General features: G+C 38.8%; 1 protein-coding gene across 4 annotated transcripts in view; it reads right to left on the reverse strand.

The window, feature by feature from the left end:
* slc13a2.L (solute carrier family 13 member 2L homeolog) overlaps positions 1-19,324 on the reverse strand; it is a 63,991-nt gene extending 44,667 nt beyond the window's left edge. Inside the window, exons 1-2 of one of the 4 annotated variants that reach the window (XM_041581728.1) lie at positions 19,198-19,324; positions 15,736-15,850 (exon numbers count right to left, since the gene is read on the reverse strand). In XM_041581728.1, coding sequence (XP_041437662.1) covers positions 15,736-15,765 — 30 coding nt within the window. In that variant the 5' untranslated portion in view covers positions 15,766-15,850; positions 19,198-19,324. Of the gene's footprint in view, positions 1-15,735; positions 15,851-18,620; positions 18,874-19,178 lie in introns of those variants that run through there. The other 3 variants (XM_041581729.1, XM_018246134.2, XM_018246135.2) reach the window with 3 other exon arrangements.
* Between the last annotated feature and the right edge of the window lie 77 nt (positions 19,325-19,401).

Consider the following 19,401-nt stretch of genomic DNA (forward strand, 5'->3'; position numbering starts at 1 on the left):
AAGTTGGAAGAAATTGTCCAAGATCTTGCAAAGTACATAGCAGAGCAGGACAATACTTTGTTACATGAAGAAGCAGCGGTATTAAATATTGTAACATCTTCCAATGATCAGGAACTTGCTCCAGGGAAGAGGAAGGCTGTGTTTGCAACTGAAACTGACAGCAAACGGCAAAAAACTGACAACGATTGTAGCCCAGCCAGAGATACTTCTGTTGTGGAGCAGACTGCTACTGTTAAATATGCAAGCAATACATCGGAGCTAGCTAATGTTATATCTTTATTCCATGAAGAGAAAGAAATTAATGACAGCCTATGCGCTCCTTTGGATTATCAAGCGCTATCGAGTGTGAATGATATTAGCCCAGACATACTGTATGAAAGTTATTGGATCCCTGATTTGAACCTAACAACGAGGCATAAAATAATGGTGCAGACCCCCGGACACGCTCTGCCTTGTGAGATTGTGGATGCTGCACAATGCCTTCTGAAACAACAGTTTGCAACTGAGGGGCTTCAGCTGTCCAGCACATCTTGGATGGGCTTGCAACCTGTGTCTGGACGTGCCGTACAAATCCATTCTGATATTGACGCCAGACACTGCTTTACCTCCTGTTACAGACACAATGGAGTAGAGATTGCAGAGACTCAACCATTATATATTTCACCATCAATTTGCATGCAGATTGAAGAAATGTATCAACACGTGGTCCCAGATCCTTTGAGAAGTATTAAATATATCCAAGTCGACAGACCACCGGTGGGCTCTAATGACTGTGTAATATATGCAATCGCTTTTGCATATGAGCTACTGAGCAATGGAAACATACACTGCAGGTTTGACAACGCAAAAATGAGGGAGCACCTTATTAATTGTTTTGAGAACGGATGGATTACAGAATTCCCGAAAATTTCATACTGACTGCACAATAATATTTATTCATCTTTTGTAAGAACAAATGGAAAACATCAGCCTTGCTGAATCCGCACGAGGGAAAAATATCAGCCGGTCATATTTGGACATTTCTCCACACGTTAAGAAGAACAGTTGTTTAAAAAAGTTTACTTTGACATGTTTACTGTAACAGCTTCTGTATCTCTTGTTTACTTATTTATTGTACTGGTGCTTTTTGTACTTTCATATGAAAACTCAATAAAAAGCTATAAATAAAAAACAAATATCAGACTTGCTGAATTTCTTAGGCACAAGGGAAAAGCGAGAGACTATAGCAGTCTCTTACAGGAGAAGGAAAGTCGTCTTGCACTTGGGGTTGCCAAATGTTAGGAACTGCTCTGGACCAGAACAGACGAATTTCTGGTTTAAAAACTGGAAATTCAACAGGAATGGTTTTATGCCACCCTGGTATCTACTGGGGCTCTACCATCTGAGTTGAGTTTCTCAAGTTGCCTCATTGCAGCAGAACCCCTGCCTTGCACAGCTTCAATGCTTTATTGGATTACAGATTCCCACTGCACCTGTGTATTCCATGCACAACTATTTTCAATAGGCTGCACCATGGTTTTTTCCACCAGAGAACCTGAAATTAAGTTTGCAAAGGTGGCTCTAAATTAAGCAAACCATGTTTACTATTTTTAAGCATTTGCTTGACCTAAAAATACAAAGCACACAGATGATAGAAAATTGCGACTCAATCACACTTGTAAAAATTAATAAATTGCAAAGTGTGGCTCAACCAGCGAGAAATTGGACCCGGGTGTAAAAACCCCAGGTCTGTCACATTCAGGTTCAGCCTCTACACATCAACGGTATATATTGATTAAAGCAACAAATCTACCACACTCACCAATGGCATAGGATGACTCGGGTGCAGCATCCCCAACCCGTAGTTTGGGGAGTAATACCAACTATAATTGGAATGGAACACCCACTCCAGGAGCCAAGCGGTGCCTATAAAACTTGATTTTATTCCAAAATAGCTAAAACAAGGTCCTAAAGCGTTTTGTATCTAGAGATAAGTAATCATAGGTACATGACTACGTATTACGTATCTCTAGATACGAAACGCGTTAGGACCTTGTTTTAGCTATTTTGGAATAAAATCATGTTTTATCTGCACCACTTGGCTCCTGGAGAGCAAGTTCCATTCTAATTATCCTAAAAATACAAACCCAATATTGACTTGATTATGATGGGTTTTTGCACCGTTACAGTACCGCTACTATTTACATAAAATTATTTAATTACAACTAGATGGCAGTTGGGGGACTTAATTGGGTTTACACCACTTGCATCTGCTCTGTTGTGCTGGTAAAAGTTTTTCTATTATAGTGGGAAGGTGCCGACCCTCTACACCATGTACCAGGGTGCATTGGTGGTATTTTTTCTGTTTTTGGTCATAAGGAAACCATTTAAAGACTTATCTCAATCAATGACCACCGTTTGCATCTGAAAAATCACGTTACTTTTGGAAATATTATTAAAGCACAATGCTATATTATAAAATTTGTCTTAATCAAAACAAGAGGAAGAGGAGAAGCCTTCATTTTTACAGCTGATCATTAGTTATAGCTATGCTATACTTGGTGAGCACCATGCTATTATTCAGTAAGTGTGATGTGACTCTTTAACTTGGCAGCTGCCCTACGCTTATGTAATCACAGCTTATTCCAAAGCCTCGCATCTACCATATTAGTTAACTTGATACTGTGATAATGGGGTTCCTGTAATGCTTTCTTTGTTATGAACTTGTCAGAAATGTTACCTTATGCCATACCAGCAGTTACATAATGATCTAGTCCTACCTTTTGTTAAGTTATTATTGCGCTTTACCTTTTGGGATAAAATGGAAGGTCTTGAAATGTCAGCAGGGGTAAACCAAATCCCAATTGTTTGGTTTGGCAAAATAGAGTCCCCCCCAACAAAAGATTCAGCCTAATACTGAAAAGAACCAACCCCTAATTTGCATATTCAGATGTGGGCACAATCAATAAAACAGCATCAAATTATGAAAATCTATCATGATCATTATAATTACTCATGGTAAAGCTGGTGAAAATGATACAACTGGAACATCTGACTTTTCATCTTTACAGGTGACATATTGTATCACCATCGACTTCCTATTGTGTTTCTGGGCAAGGACACAAATCTGAGTTCGAACATGATGCCCACCACTCATTTGCAACAGTATCATGCAAAGGTCTACAAAGAAGAGTCTACAGACTGAAGAGCCATCTGCAAAGCATCATGAAGTGCAAAGACCTGTGTTCCCCCATGAAAACAGTTTGTTGCTTTGTATTCAAGTGGGTGGGATTGGAGAGGCACCTCCATGTCACAACCCAGGTTGCCGGTCATTTTGATGCACAAGATAAGAACTCTGTTGGGTACAAGGTACCATGGTTCTTCCTCTTTAATGTCTGTCTTATGGCAAGTGCAAAGTGCTGACGAAGAGAGATGGAGACCCAGTGAAACGTTGATTTGGTGATGACTTACTAAAAGGGTTAAGCATCCACAACCACTATCGGTGTGTGCAGCTCCTGTTTCTTTTATTTAGGTGGAAAATGCTCCAATGTCTCAGACAAAAGTACTTGAATAAGAACCAAGACGTCATGACTTTGTGGCCCTTACTGCTCTAGCAATTGCATTCAGGGCCTTTGTAAATGACCCCTCTAATTTTTAGGTCATCCAGACTGTGGAGGCTTTATTCTGACATTTAGTTACTGCATTCAAAAAAAGGCTTCTGCCACTGGTATGGCTTCCCAAACAAGTGACAGGCATCTACATGTATATGCAGATGAAAAGATGCATACATTTTGCATTGCAAGCCAAGAAACCACACTGGAAACAGAGCTAGGGGCAGTGTAATACAGCCCAATGCCACCTAATTCTGTATGAACAAATAAAACACATCAGCAACAGCAGAAGTCCCCACACTGTCACATAAAATACAGTTGATTGAAGAATATAAATTGTGCACAGGTGCAGGTACCAGTACTGGCCTAAACACACACCAGCAATATACTTTTAAACAAAACGGAACACCAGTATCTTGTGCTTCAAAGGGGGTAATCCAAACATTTATTGCAAGATGCTTCCGAATCTCACCATCAAGTCCATCGATTACCGGTGCTCCTCATTTGGAACATGTATTAGAAAGCATCAGGAGCACTCATCGATATAATACAGAGTGAATTTATTAGAATTTTACAAACTCCCCCACATCAGCGCGTTTCAGTTCTCCTTGAACCGTTGTCAGGATGTATGAATATATATGTATATAGAAATACAGTATATATAGTATATTTGGGAAGAGTGCACGTCAGGTTAATTGGCTTCTGATAAAATGACCTTAGTTAATGTGTGTGAAATTGGGACATTTTATTGTAAACTCCACTAGGTAAGGGACTGTTGTGAATAATGAACAATTCTGTAAATAACTGTGTTTATATGTTAGTGCTATATAAATAATAGAAAGTAAAAAGTTTCACAAGTACAATCTTCCTGCACAATGTAATATCTGAATTTATTTTTAGTTCATAGTATCACAATGTATATATGTATACCTTATGTTATGCCTGTTCTCTTTATCTATAATATTTTCCTTTGTGCTGCCATACTAACAACTGACATTAATGGGTATTTTATTTGCATGTTAAAATATTTAAACCAGCAAGCAACAGGATGAAGAGTTTGATAAGCTTAACATCCATGTTACAAATGTGTGCCATTGCCAACGATACCTAAATTGCCTAAAATATCTATTATAAAAATAAAAAAGAGGCAATGAAAAATAGTGTGATAGAAAAAGAGAAACAGGTTGGGGGGATAGTACAGGTATGGGATCTGTTATCCAGAAACCTATTATCCAAAAAGCTCTAAATAAAGGAAAGGCAATAAAGGTCTCCAATAGACATTTATCCAAATAATCCAAATTTTAAAAAAAAATATTTCCTTTTTTTCTCTGTAATAATAAAACAGAACATTGTACTTGAACCCAACTAAGATATAAGTAATCCTTATTGGACGCAAAATCAGCCTATTGGGTTTATTTAATGTTTACATAATTTCTAGTAGACTTTATCCAAATTCTAGGAAGGTCAGTTAACTGGAAAACTCCAGGGTCCAAGAATTCTGGATAAACAGGTCCCATACCTGTACAATGGTAACGATATTGGAATTTCAAAATTTGTGTTGAAAGGAGAAGTTTATTTAGAATGCTAAAGGGAGCCTGCCATTATGAACAATTTGTTTCCCCAAAGTATAATTTATTGTTTCCTGTGAATAGAAAATATCACTTGTAAATATGACAAAGTCTATATATTGAAAACATAATAATATATACAAAAAGATTCGTATTAATGACATTACATGGCTGTCAACATAGAAATGTCATTTTATAAATGTCTATAATTTGATACCAAATGTCTGCAAAGGAGCACTTCCTGTTTGTTGCATGAACTGATGACATCACAAAGGCCCTGAATGTTAGAGCATGGTACTGATCACATCAGAATGACATCTGGTGACATCACAATAGCACTGTCAGGTGTGAACCTACTTCATCAATAACCGTTTATTTATCTTGCGACTAGAGGTGAGTAAAGACGCTCTTTAAAACTGATGCTTTTTAATGTTAACTGATATGAAGTAACTCTGTCATTTTTACTTTAATTCTAATATCTGCTCTTTCTATACTAATAAGACTAAAAGTAAGTTAATTTAAGCATGAAAAAACCTATAGATTTATTCCTTCCGGGGCTGAAACTGGTTGCCATCCCAAACCTACACCTACCCCAATCCACCCCAGCCCTGCCCACTTTCCAGCTCCCTTAGATTGAACAGCTCTGGCTGACAACCCAGATTTCCCTCATGTTAATCGACTACGGTTATTAAATAGCATTAATGTTGTGAATGTAAAGTGTGTGTCGACTGAAATGCTCAGTGTGTAACTGACTTGTGATATGTGGAAATTTCAAACTCTGCCATATTTTAAACAAATGTATATTTGACATTATAAGCTTTAGCCTATTTGCAAGAACCTATTTCTGAAATCATTTTGTTTTTCGTTTTATGTTTAGTTCTAACTTATATTAGAGTTGACTGAAACTGAATATGAGCACAAGAACATCTAGAAAAAGAAAACGATCATATAATATTCCAAATAACGAAGACGCATTTCCAAAATCAAACAGAAAGAAACAGAAACAGCTCCCAAAAAATGACAAGTTGGAAGAAATTGTCCAAGATCTTGCAAAGTACATAGCAGAGCAGGACAATACAAAGGACAAGGCCAATACTTTGTTACATGAAGAAGCAGCGGTATTAAATATTGTAACATCTTCCAATGATCAGGAACTTGCTCCAGGGAAGAGGAAGGCTGTGTTTGCAACTGAAACTGACAGCAAACGGCAAAAAACTGACAACGATTGTAGCCCAGCCAGAGATACTTCTGTTGTGGAGCAGACTGCTACTGTTAAATATGCAAGCAATACATCGGAGCTAGCTAATGTTATATCTTTATTCCATGAAGAGAAAGAAATTAATGACAGCCTATGCGCTCCTTTGGATTATCAAGCGCTATCGAGTGTGAATGATATTAGCCCAGACATACTGTATGAAAGTTATTGGATCCCTGATTTGAACCTAACAACGAGGCATAAAATAATGGTGCAGACCCCCGGACACGCTCTGCCTTGTGAGATTGTGGATGCTGCACAATGCCTTCTGAAACAACAGTTTGCAACTGAGGGGCTTCAGCTGTCCAGCACATCTTGGATGGGCTTGCAACCTGTGTCTGGACGTGCCGTACAAATCCATTCTGATATTGACGCCAGACACTGCTTTACCTCCTGTTACAGACACAATGGAGTAGAGATTGCAGAGACTCAACCATTATATATTTCACCATCAATTTGCATGCAGATTGAAGAAATGTATCAACACGTGGTCCCAGATCCTTTGAGAAGTATTAAATATATCCAAGTCGACAGACCACCGGTGGGCTCTAATGACTGTGTAATATATGCAATCGCTTTTGCATATGAGCTACTGAGCAATGGAAACATACACTGCAGGTTTGACAACGCAAAAATGAGGGAGCACCTTATTAATTGTTTTGAGAACGGATGGATTACAGAATTCCCGAAAATTTCATACTGACTGCACAATAATATTTATTCATCTTTTGTAAGAACAAATGGAAAACATCAGCCTTGCTGAATCCGCACGAGGGAAAAATATCAGCCGGTCATATTTGGACATTTCTCCACACGTTAAGAAGAACAGTTGTTTAAAAAAGTTTACTTTGACATGTTTACTGTAACAGCTTCTGTATCTCTTGTTTACTTATTTATTGTACTGGTGCTTTTTGTACTTTCATATGAAAACTCAATAAAAAGCTATAAATAAAAAACAAATATCAGACTTGCTGAATTTCTTAGGCACAAGGGAAAAGCGAGAGACTATAGCAGTCTCTTACAGGAGAAGGAAAGTCGTCTTGCACTTGGGGTTGCCAAATGTTAGGAACTGCTCTGGACCAGAACAGACGAATTTCTGGTTTAAAAACTGGAAATTCAACAGGAATGGTTTTATGCCACCCTGGTATCTACTGGGGCTCTACCATCTGAGTTGAGTTTCTCAAGTTGCCTCATTGCAGCAGAACCCCTGCCTTGCACAGCTTCAATGCTTTATTGGATTACAGATTCCCACTGCACCTGTGTATTCCATGCACAACTATTTTCAATAGGCTGCACCATGGTTTTTTCCACCAGAGAACCTGAAATTAAGTTTGCAAAGGTGGCTCTAAATTAAGCAAACCATGTTTACTATTTTTAAGCATTTGCTTGACCTAAAAATACAAAGCACACAGATGATAGAAAATTGCGACTCAATCACACTTGTAAAAATTAATAAATTGCAAAGTGTGGCTCAACCAGCGAGAAATTGGACCCGGGTGTAAAAACCCCAGGTCTGTCACATTCAGGTTCAGCCTCTACACATCAACGGTATATATTGATTAAAGCAACAAATCTACCACACTCACCAATGGCATAGGATGACTCGGGTGCAGCATCCCCAACCCGTAGTTTGGGGAGTAATACCAACTATAATTGGAATGGAACACCCACTCCAGGAGCCAAGCGGTGCCTATAAAACTTGATTTTATTCCAAAATAGCTAAAACAAGGTCCTAAAGCGTTTTGTATCTAGAGATAAGTAATCATAGGTACATGACTACGTATTACGTATCTCTAGATACGAAACGCGTTAGGACCTTGTTTTAGCTATTTTGGAATAAAATCATGTTTTATCTGCACCACTTGGCTCCTGGAGAGCAAGTTCCATTCTAATTATCCTAAAAATACAAACCCAATATTGACTTGATTATGATGGGTTTTTGCACCGTTACAGTACCGCTACTATTTACATAAAATTATTTAATTACAACTAGATGGCAGTTGGGGGACTTAATTGGGTTTACACCACTTGCATCTGCTCTGTTGTGCTGGTAAAAGTTTTTCTATTATAGTGGGAAGGTGCCGACCCTCTACACCATGTACCAGGGTGCATTGGTGGTATTTTTTCTGTTTTTGGTCATAAGGAAACCATTTAAAGACTTATCTCAATCAATGACCACCGTTTGCATCTGAAAAATCACGTTACTTTTGGAAATATTATTAAAGCACAATGCTATATTATAAAATTTGTCTTAATCAAAACAAGAGGAAGAGGAGAAGCCTTCATTTTTACAGCTGATCATTAGTTATAGCTATGCTATACTTGGTGAGCACCATGCTATTATTCAGTAAGTGTGATGTGACTCTTTAACTTGGCAGCTGCCCTACGCTTATGTAATCACAGCTTATTCCAAAGCCTCGCATCTACCATATTAGTTAACTTGATACTGTGATAATGGGGTTCCTGTAATGCTTTCTTTGTTATGAACTTGTCAGAAATGTTACCTTATGCCATACCAGCAGTTACATAATGATCTAGTCCTACCTTTTGTTAAGTTATTATTGCGCTTTACCTTTTGGGATAAAATGGAAGGTCTTGAAATGTCAGCAGGGGTAAACCAAATCCCAATTGTTTGGTTTGGCAAAATAGAGTCCCCCCCAACAAAAGATTCAGCCTAATACTGAAAAGAACCAACCCCTAATTTGCATATTCAGATGTGGGCACAATCAATAAAACAGCATCAAATTATGAAAATCTATCATGATCATTATAATTACTCATGGTAAAGCTGGTGAAAATGATACAACTGGAACATCTGACTTTTCATCTTTACAGGTGACATATTGTATCACCATCGACTTCCTATTGTGTTTCTGGGCAAGGACACAAATCTGAGTTCGAACATGATGCCCACCACTCATTTGCAACAGTATCATGCAAAGGTCTACAAAGAAGAGTCTACAGACTGAAGAGCCATCTGCAAAGCATCATGAAGTGCAAAGACCTGTGTTCCCCCATGAAAACAGTTTGTTGCTTTGTATTCAAGTGGGTGGGATTGGAGAGGCACCTCCATGTCACAACCCAGGTTGCCGGTCATTTTGATGCACAAGATAAGAACTCTGTTGGGTACAAGGTACCATGGTTCTTCCTCTTTAATGTCTGTCTTATGGCAAGTGCAAAGTGCTGACGAAGAGAGATGGAGACCCAGTGAAACGTTGATTTGGTGATGACTTACTAAAAGGGTTAAGCATCCACAACCACTATCGGTGTGTGCAGCTCCTGTTTCTTTTATTTAGGTGGAAAATGCTCCAATGTCTCAGACAAAAGTACTTGAATAAGAACCAAGACGTCATGACTTTGTGGCCCTTACTGCTCTAGCAATTGCATTCAGGGCCTTTGTAAATGACCCCTCTAATTTTTAGGTCATCCAGACTGTGGAGGCTTTATTCTGACATTTAGTTACTGCATTCAAAAAAAGGCTTCTGCCACTGGTATGGCTTCCCAAACAAGTGACAGGCATCTACATGTATATGCAGATGAAAAGATGCATACATTTTGCATTGCAAGCCAAGAAACCACACTGGAAACAGAGCTAGGGGCAGTGTAATACAGCCCAATGCCACCTAATTCTGTATGAACGAATAAAACACATCAGCAACAGCAGAAGTCCCCACACTGTCACATAAAATACAGTTGATTGAAGAATATAAATTGTGCACAGGTGCAGGTACCAGTACTGGCCTAAACACACACCAGCAATATACTTTTAAACAAAACGGAACACCAGTATCTTGTGCTTCAAAGGGGGTAATCCAAACATTTATTGCAAGATGCTTCCGAATCTCACCATCAAGTCCATCGATTACCGGGTGCTCCTCATTTGGAACATGTATTAGAAAGCATCAGGAGCACTCATCGATATAATACAGAGTGAATTTATTAGAATTTTACAAACTCCCCCACATCAGCGCGTTTCAGTTCTCCTTGAACCGTTGTCAGGATGTATGAATATATATGTATATAGAAATACAGTATATATAGTATATTTGGGAAGAGTGCACGTCAGGTTAATTGGCTTCTGATAAAATGACCTTAGTTAATGTGTGTGAAATTGGGACATTTTATTGTAAACTCCACTAGGTAAGGGACTGTTGTGAATAATGAACAATTCTGTAAATAACTGTGTTTATATGTTAGTGCTATATAAATAATAGAAAGTAAAAAGTTTCACAAGTACAATCTTCCTGCACAATGTAATATCTGAATTTATTTTTAGTTCATAGTATCACAATGTATATATGTATACCTTATGTTATGCCTGTTCTCTTTATCTATAATATTTTCCTTTGTGCTGCCATACTAACAACTGACATTAATGGGTATTTTATTTGCATGTTAAAATATTTAAACCAGCAAGCAACAGGATGAAGAGTTTGATAAGCTTAACATCCATGTTACAAATGTGTGCCATTGCCAACGATACCTAAATTGCCTAAAATATCTATTATAAAAAATAAAAAAGAGGCAATGAAAAATAGTGTGATAGAAAAAGAGAAACAGGTTGGGGGGATAGTACAGGTATGGGATCTGTTATCCAGAAACCTATTATCCAAAAAGCTCTAAATAAAGGAAAGGCAATAAAGGTCTCCAATAGACATTTATCCAAATAATCCAAATTTTAAAAAAAAATATTTCCTTTTTTTCTCTGTAATAATAAAACAGAACATTGTACTTGAACCCAACTAAGATATAAGTAATCCTTATTGGACGCAAAATCAGCCTATTGGGTTTATTTAATGTTTACATAATTTCTAGTAGACTTTATCCAAATTCTAGGAAGGTCAGTTAACTGGAAAACTCCAGGGTCCAAGAATTCTGGATAAACAGGTCCCATACCTGTACAATGGTAACGATATTGGAATTTCAAAATTTGTGTTGAAAGGAGAAGTTTATTTAGAATGCTAAAGGGAGCCTGCCATTATGAACAATTTGTTTCCCCAAAGTATAATTTATTGTTTCCTGTGAATAGAAAATATCACTTGTAAATATGACAAAGTCTATATATTGAAAACATAATAATATATACAAAAAGATTCGTATTAATGACATTACATGGCTGTCAACATAGAAATGTCATTTTATAAATGTCTATAATTTGATACCAAATGTCTGCAAAGGAGCACTTCCTGTTTGTTGCATGAACTGATGACATCACAAAGGCCCTGAATGTTAGAGCATGGTACTGATCACATCAGAATGACATCTGGTGACATCACAATAGCACTGTCAGGTGTGAACCTACTTCATCAATAACCGTTTATTTATCTTGCGACTAGAGGTGAGTAAAGACGCTCTTTAAAACTGATGCTTTTTAATGTTAACTGATATGAAGTAACTCTGTCATTTTTACTTTAATTCTAATATCTGCTCTTTCTATACTAATAAGACTAAAAGTAAGTTAATTTAAGCATGAAAAAACCTATAGATTTATTCCTTCCGGGGCTGAAACTGGTTGCCATCCCAAACCTACACCTACCCCAATCCACCCCAGCCCTGCCCACTTTCCAGCTCCCTTAGATTGAACAGCTCTGGCTGACAACCCAGATTTCCCTCATGTTAATCGACTACGGTTATTAAATAGCATTAATGTTGTGAATGTAAAGTGTGTGTCGACTGAAATGCTCAGTGTGTAACTGACTTGTGATATGTGGAAATTTCAAACTCTGCCATATTTTAAACAAATGTATATTTGACATTATAAGCTTTAGCCTATTTGCAAGAACCTATTTCTGAAATCATTTTGTTTTTCGTTTTATGTTTAGTTCTAACTTATATTAGAGTTGACTGAAACTGAATATGAGCACAAGAACATCTAGAAAAAGAAAACGATCATATAATATTCCAAATAACGAAGACGCATTTCCAAAATCAAACAGAAAGAAACAGAAACAGCTCCCAAAAAATGACAAGTTGGAAGAAATTGTCCAAGATCTTGCAAAGTACATAGCAGAGCAGGACAATACAAAGGACAAGGCCAATACTTTGTTACATGAAGAAGCAGCGGTATTAAATATTGTAACATCTTCCAATGATCAGGAACTTGCTCCAGGGAAGAGGAAGGCTGTGTTTGCAACTGAAACTGACAGCAAACGGCAAAAAACTGACAACGATTGTAGCCCAGCCAGAGATACTTCTGTTGTGGAGCAGACTGCTACTGTTGAATATGCAATCAATACATCGGAGCTAGCTAATGTTATATCTTTATTCCATGAAGAGAAAGAAATTAATGACAGCCTATGCGCTCCTTTGGATTATCAAGCGCTATCGAGTGTGAATGATATTAGCCCAGACATACTGTATGAAAGTTATTGGATCCCTGATTTGAACCTAACAACGAGGCATAAAATAATGGTGCAGACCCCCGGACACGCTCTGCCTTGTGAGATTGTGGATGCTGCACAATGCCTTCTGAAACAACAGTTTGCAACTGAGGGGCTTCAGCTGTCCAGCACATCTTGGATGGGCTTGCAACCTGTGTCTGGACGTGCCGTACAAATCCATTCTGATATTGACGCCAAACACTGCTTTACCTCCTGTTACAGACACAATGGAGTAGAGATTGCAGAGACTCAACCATTATATATTTCACCATCAATTTGCATGCAGATTGAAGAAATGTATCAACACGTGGTCCCAGATCCTTTGAGAAGTATTAAATATATCCAAGTCGACAGACCACCGGTGGGCTCTAATGACTGTGTAATATATGCAATCGCTTATGCATATGAGCTACTGAGCAATGGAAACATACACTGCAGGTTTGACAACGCAAAAATGAGGGAGCACCTTATTAATTGTTTTGAGAACGGATGGATTACAGAATTCCCGAAAATTTCATACTGACTGCACAATAATATTTATTCATCTTTTGTAAGAGCAAATGGAAAACATCAGCCTTGCTGAATCCGCACGAGGGAAAAATATCAGCCGGACATATTTGGACATTTCTCCACACGTTAAGAGGAACAGTTGTTTACAAAAGTTTACAGTTTCTTAGACATGTTTACTGTAACAGCTTCTGTATCTCTTTACTTATTTATTGTACTGGTGCTTTTTGTACTTTTATATGAAAACTCAATAAAAAGCTATAAATAAAAAACAAATATCAGACTTGCTGAATTTCTTAGACAAGGGAAAAGCGAAAGACTATAGCAGTCTCTTAAAGGAGAAGGAAAGTTGTCTTGCACTTGGGAGTGCCAAATGTTAGGCACCCCCAAGTGATTGTATTTACTCACCTGAAATCCTGGTGCCCCTATCAGCAGAAAACTGCAGCGGCCTGGGGTTCTTCCAGTGAGCACCACAGAGTCAACGGTATATAGCCAAGCGGTGCCGATGAAACTTGATTTTATTCCAAAATAGCTAAAACAAGGTCCTAATCGCGTCTAAAGATACGTAATCATAGGTACATCATATGAAACGCGTTAGGACCTTGTTTTAGCTATTTAGGAATAAAATCAAGTTTTATCTGCACCACTTGGCTCCTGGAGAGCAAGTTCCATTGTAATTATCCTAAAAACACAAACCCAATATTGAATTTTACTGATGACGATGGTTTTTGCACCTTTACAGCAACTCCACTATTCACATTAAATAATTTAATTAATAATATATAAACTCTGTCATGTAGAAAGAGAGGATTAAGTGGGCAGACTATTCCCTTACACCGTCATCTTATAAAGTCACTGCTAAACAAATCAGGAATTGTTGGGTTATATATTGCAATATATTCAAGATGGCCATGGTTTTTTGGACACTCATTTTATTCAGATACCTCAAGAATTCTAGTATTATTTTATGCATTTTTACTGGGGCGATGCTTCACCTGCAAATTGCTTTTCCAAAAGGTAAAACTTGTTAATGGCTACCCTCTTTATTGAACACCACAGGGATAACCTGGCAGAAGTTAGAATGATGGAAAGATAATAATAATTTCAGAGGGCCCCACATAAGTGATGCGCCCCTGAACTGCTGAAGTCCTGAAAATAGACTCAAATCGCCAAATCGATAAAGACCCGAAGCTGCAAATGAAGCCAAAGCCGCAAAAAAATCGGAAGTTGAAGTTTATTAAACCCCTGGTCCTCTGACCACCAATGTTTCTTTTTAACTTTTAAGGGGGCCCTAACCACCAATGTTTTTTTTAAAAAAAAACTTTTATGGGGGGCCCCGGTGCTAATGTTTCTTTTTTAATATATAGGGGCCCTAACCACAAGTTATCATTTTTTAACTTGTAGGAGGGCCCTGATCACCGATGTTCTTTTAAAAACTTTTATGAGGGGGCCTGTAACCAACATTTTTTTTTCAATTTATAGGGGAGGCCCTGGCCACCAATTAGATTTATTTCATTTGTAGGCAGGTCCTGACCACCAATTGTTTTTTATAACTTGTGAGTGGGGGGTTTTACTGTTTGTAGCGCTGATGTCTTTGTGGACTTTCTATGTCTGTGTAGAATTTTTACTGTTGTATGGGCAGGATCTGGAGTGGGGCTTGGGGGCTGGGCAGGGACCAGGGGGCCCAGAAAATTGTGCTGTACAGGCCCCCTGATTTCTGATGGCGGCTGGGCTTGGGTGCACTAGGTACTTGGCGTGGCACTGGCAATGAGTGTGTAGTCACAAAATCTATTCAGTCAGAAACAAGATCTTCTGCACTCACCAATGGCAATATGATAAGGATATTACTACATTTTGTAAAAACATCTACTGAAAAATTCACTCCCCTTCAAACAAAGCAAGGATGGTTTGCAATATATTGATATATATCCATGCTGGTCCTTTAAGGAGACCTTAGGGTAGGGGGCAAAGTGGAAAAAATAGTAGTTTTTGCACTTTGCCTCAGGGTTATAAAGTGTTCTTGTGACAATAAGTAAAAGTTATCCAGAACATTTGTAAAACTGCACTCCCTCCCATTATTCTGAGACCCCGTTAACCGTTAGACACAAGTGGGAGGATGACCTTGGACAATGAGGGTTTGGGCAATACACCCTGGCATCTACTTCCACGAATGCCTGGTGCATGGTATACTCAAGGGTTCAGAACTCTCTAGCAATGGACATGAAACAATAAACTAAATAACAAATTCAGGCGCAATGTGGCAGTTTCTTGCAAAGTACAATCCCTATGTTTACTGCCACTACTGTAATATTTTGGGGACAAGACCCTGTGACCCAAATCACTTTGTTTCACAAACAACATGAAGTTCATAAATTAATTAAAGGTTAATAACGTGCCAAAATAAAATGATGCAATGACTGATTGATGTTCCTTACCATGCCAATACCTGCATCATGCTTTGACATTTTCTTGAATAAACACAACCCATAGGGAGCAAAGGAACGGTACACATGCGAGCTGATGTTGTGCTGGGTACTATCTCCAGGGAACCTGAAATTAAAGAGAAACCTGAAATTAAATTAAGGTTACCATTCAGATACCTCTCCCAGCTGAAATATGAGGAGGTTTCTGCTTGAAAAAGTCAATGTACAAATCATATCACAAAAGGAAGCTTAAAGGGGTGGTTCACCTTACGTTTAACTACCATTTTATAGAATGGTCAGTTCTAAGAAAATTTTCAATTGGTCTTCATTATTTCATTTTTACAGATTTTTATTTATTTGCTATTTCTTCTGACGCTTTGCAGCTTTCAAATGGGGGTCAATGACCCCATCTAAAAAAGCAATGCTCTTTAAGGCTACAAATGTATTGTTATTGCTACTTTTTATTACTCATCTTTCTAGGTCTCTCCTATTCATATTCCAATCTCGTATTCAAATCAGTGCGTGGTTGCTAGGGCAATGTGAACCCTAGCAACCAGATTGCTGAAATTGCAAACTGGAGAGATGCTGAATAAAAAGCTAAATAACTCAAAAACCACAAGTAATAAAAAAATGAAAACCAATTGCAAATTGTCTCAGAATATCCCTCTCTACGTCATACTAAAAGTTAATTTTAAGGTGAACAACCCCTTTAAAGAGAAGGAAAAAGCAAAGGGAAAATAAAATAAATATAGTATAGTACTGTATGCAACTAATTGCATTCATCAAATTGCAAACATCTCTCATTCACAAAAATACACCTAAAGGTGCAGGGAGTTGTAGTTCTATAATATGCATTTACCAATAAAAGTACCACTACACACAAAGTATTTCAAAGTATCAATTCCTACAAGGACGCAGCATACCCCATTGATCTACCTTGCAAGGACAAAACAGTCAGATGGTTCAGTTTCCATGTTTAGCTCAAGAAATAACAAAAACCAGAGATATTTTTGTGGTTAAAACATTAGAAAAAAAAATATGTTCAGCAATAGCCCTATTTTAAGATTTGTATACTAAATTAAAATATATTAGACAACCTTTATGAAATTAGCACCTGTAGAACATACTAAACAGATGGAGAAATAAACTTATGGCAGGTGTATTTTGCCCCTAGTCACCACAACTCCCATCACTAGTCAAACATAAGGGATGTGAGAGATGAGGATGGGGCACCGTCTAATTATTTTGCTAACATTAGATGGCCAGTGTGCAAGGCCAGAACTAAGGGCAGGCAGCAGTGGCAAATGCCTAGGTTGCAGCTGACAGGGTGGGGTACAATTTAAAGTATGAGACCGGCGGAGGAAAGTAAGAGATAGAGCAATCCAGTGACTGATGAAGTTGTATGGGTCAAAATATAATGGGACCCATTGAAAATCTGATAAACTAAAAATACATTGTATGTCGGAAACACACCAACTATCTGAAACCCCTTTACATTATAGCAGGAGGATCAGATTTTGAAAGATCCCACCGATAGTCTGACCCACAAAAATGTGATCAAAATCTTCTCTGTAGTTTAGCTCTTATGCAATTTTTTTAAAAAAAAACAAAAAACACTTTGCTAACTACTGAGTATTAATACTAATAACCTTTAATATTCTGGCTTGCTAAGAAGGCATCTAATCCTGCCAGTACTACATGTACAACAGATCTCTACGCTTGATGAAAGCTACTTCCTTGCTTATGAGATGCACATATCTAATCCATGGCAGAAAAACCTATGTGAGCCTAGGAGGGGTTATTCAGTAGCAGGGTTGCCAGTTTGGAGGGGTTCCAGCCAAATTGGGCTACTATTTTAAAGCCCAGGTGGGTTTTGAAAGTACAAACTAGCCAAGGTACAGATTAGGGCTACTTTTGGGGCTTTTGGCTGCTTTGTACTTTGGAAACCAGCAAGTTTTTTCTTGGCCTATTGTGCCAAGCCTGTAGTTTTATTTAATAACTTGCCTACTGCTAAGTTTAATGTAAGACTACAATTCCCAGCATACAATGGAACTGACTTGTGTAGAAGTCAGAAGTGACCAGATTTTGGGCTCTGTACCCCAGTCACCCCTCACACGTAAGCATTTTCCAGTGACTTTCCTCATTTTTAGACAATTTTGTGGCAAAAATCTGCTGGCCACCAAATAGGGTTGCCACCTTTTCAACCAGTGGAGTCGGGGCAGGGGATGGGGCAGTTATGTAGAGGGGGTGGTGATTATGTGGAGGGCGGGCCGTGACCTCATGGCTATGACATTGGCAAATCGCTGTGTCAATCATGGGGAATCCTGCCCGGTTTTCCTTATTTGGAAAACCGGCCAGGAAGTTTTGACCCAGGCAGCCCTTCAAAATGCAGGCTGTTTGGGTCAAAACTGGACAGGTGCCAACCCTACCACCAAAATGTCTAGAGGCTGACTTGTTTTACCAATATTTATTGATATTGTATATGAATTAAGGTTTATGGGCCCTCCTAAACCTCCTGGGCCCCCCTCTGTACTGTCCCATTTTGCTTCATGGAAAAATGTGAAAAACAGTGAAAATTTTAAAAAAGGTGTATTTTTACATATATTCATTTTTCACTACACATATTGTGCTGTTTTGGGCTACTTTTGAAGTGCCTCTTGGCAAGTTTTGGGCTGGTTTTTTAGCTGACACTGGTCAGTTATGAAAATTAGACCTGACAACCCTGTTCATTAGTCAGAACTGTCTGTAACCCTACAATCACTTCCAGTGTCACTATTTTGCTAATCTACATATCAATGCTAATGGCATGAGGTTATGTGTCAATAGCATTGCTGTATTGATGCTTTAAGGCTGTATTTGCATTGCAGTCCATAGGGCCTTGTTGTCCAATATCTTACATTCATCACATAGAGCAGCAGCGGACATGCGCCATTTATCTGGGGGCTGATGAGAGGTTTTGGGAGAGGGATACGTTCAGGGCTGGATATTGGGGCACAATACGGCACTATGCAATGTGTACAAGTGCTCCGCTGCCTGGGGCTGGGAAGAAAGGATTGGGAAATTAATCTTTGCCTGGAAATCTGCCGGTGGTCATATCTGAGGACTCCTCCCCTTCAGGACAGGACTGGGCTGCCTCTCACCCCAATGCTGATCGTGCTGGGACACTAACAGAGCAGCGCGAGAACAGTGGAGAGGAGTGGGAGGGGCAGAGCCAGGATGGGAGACAGAGGAGCGGTCCTAGAGCCCGCCAGATGCACTAAAAAAACTTCGGAGGCAATCAGTGCTGTATTCCAGGTGAGAAGCAGACCACTTCAACAAATATGGGCGGTCCCTCGGGCATTTGCCCGAATAGACAGACAGATTGCCAGTCCAGTCCTGCTGAGGAGATAATAATGGTTTACAGGCGTACAAAATAAACAGCCCACTCTGTACTTCCTAATTGCTATCCACCCGACCCTGATATCCGCCTCCTGCCTTTGCACTCCCCCGCCGCCTCGTCAATGGATTAGTCGCTGCACCCTGGCCGGCCCCCGTATAGCTGACAGGATGGTTTGGCTTGGGCCGCTTCACTGGAGAGTCGGTCCTGCTTCCACCTCTAAATCACAACAGAAAACATGAACTGTTTCGCAGCTGAATAGTACACAAGCAGCAGCCATTTGTGTGAGAGCTGTAGAAAAG

The sequence above is a fragment of the Xenopus laevis genome, chromosome 2L (genome assembly GCF_017654675.1).
Source record: "Xenopus laevis strain J_2021 chromosome 2L, Xenopus_laevis_v10.1, whole genome shotgun sequence".
NCBI lineage: Eukaryota > Metazoa > Chordata > Amphibia > Anura > Pipidae > Xenopus > Xenopus laevis.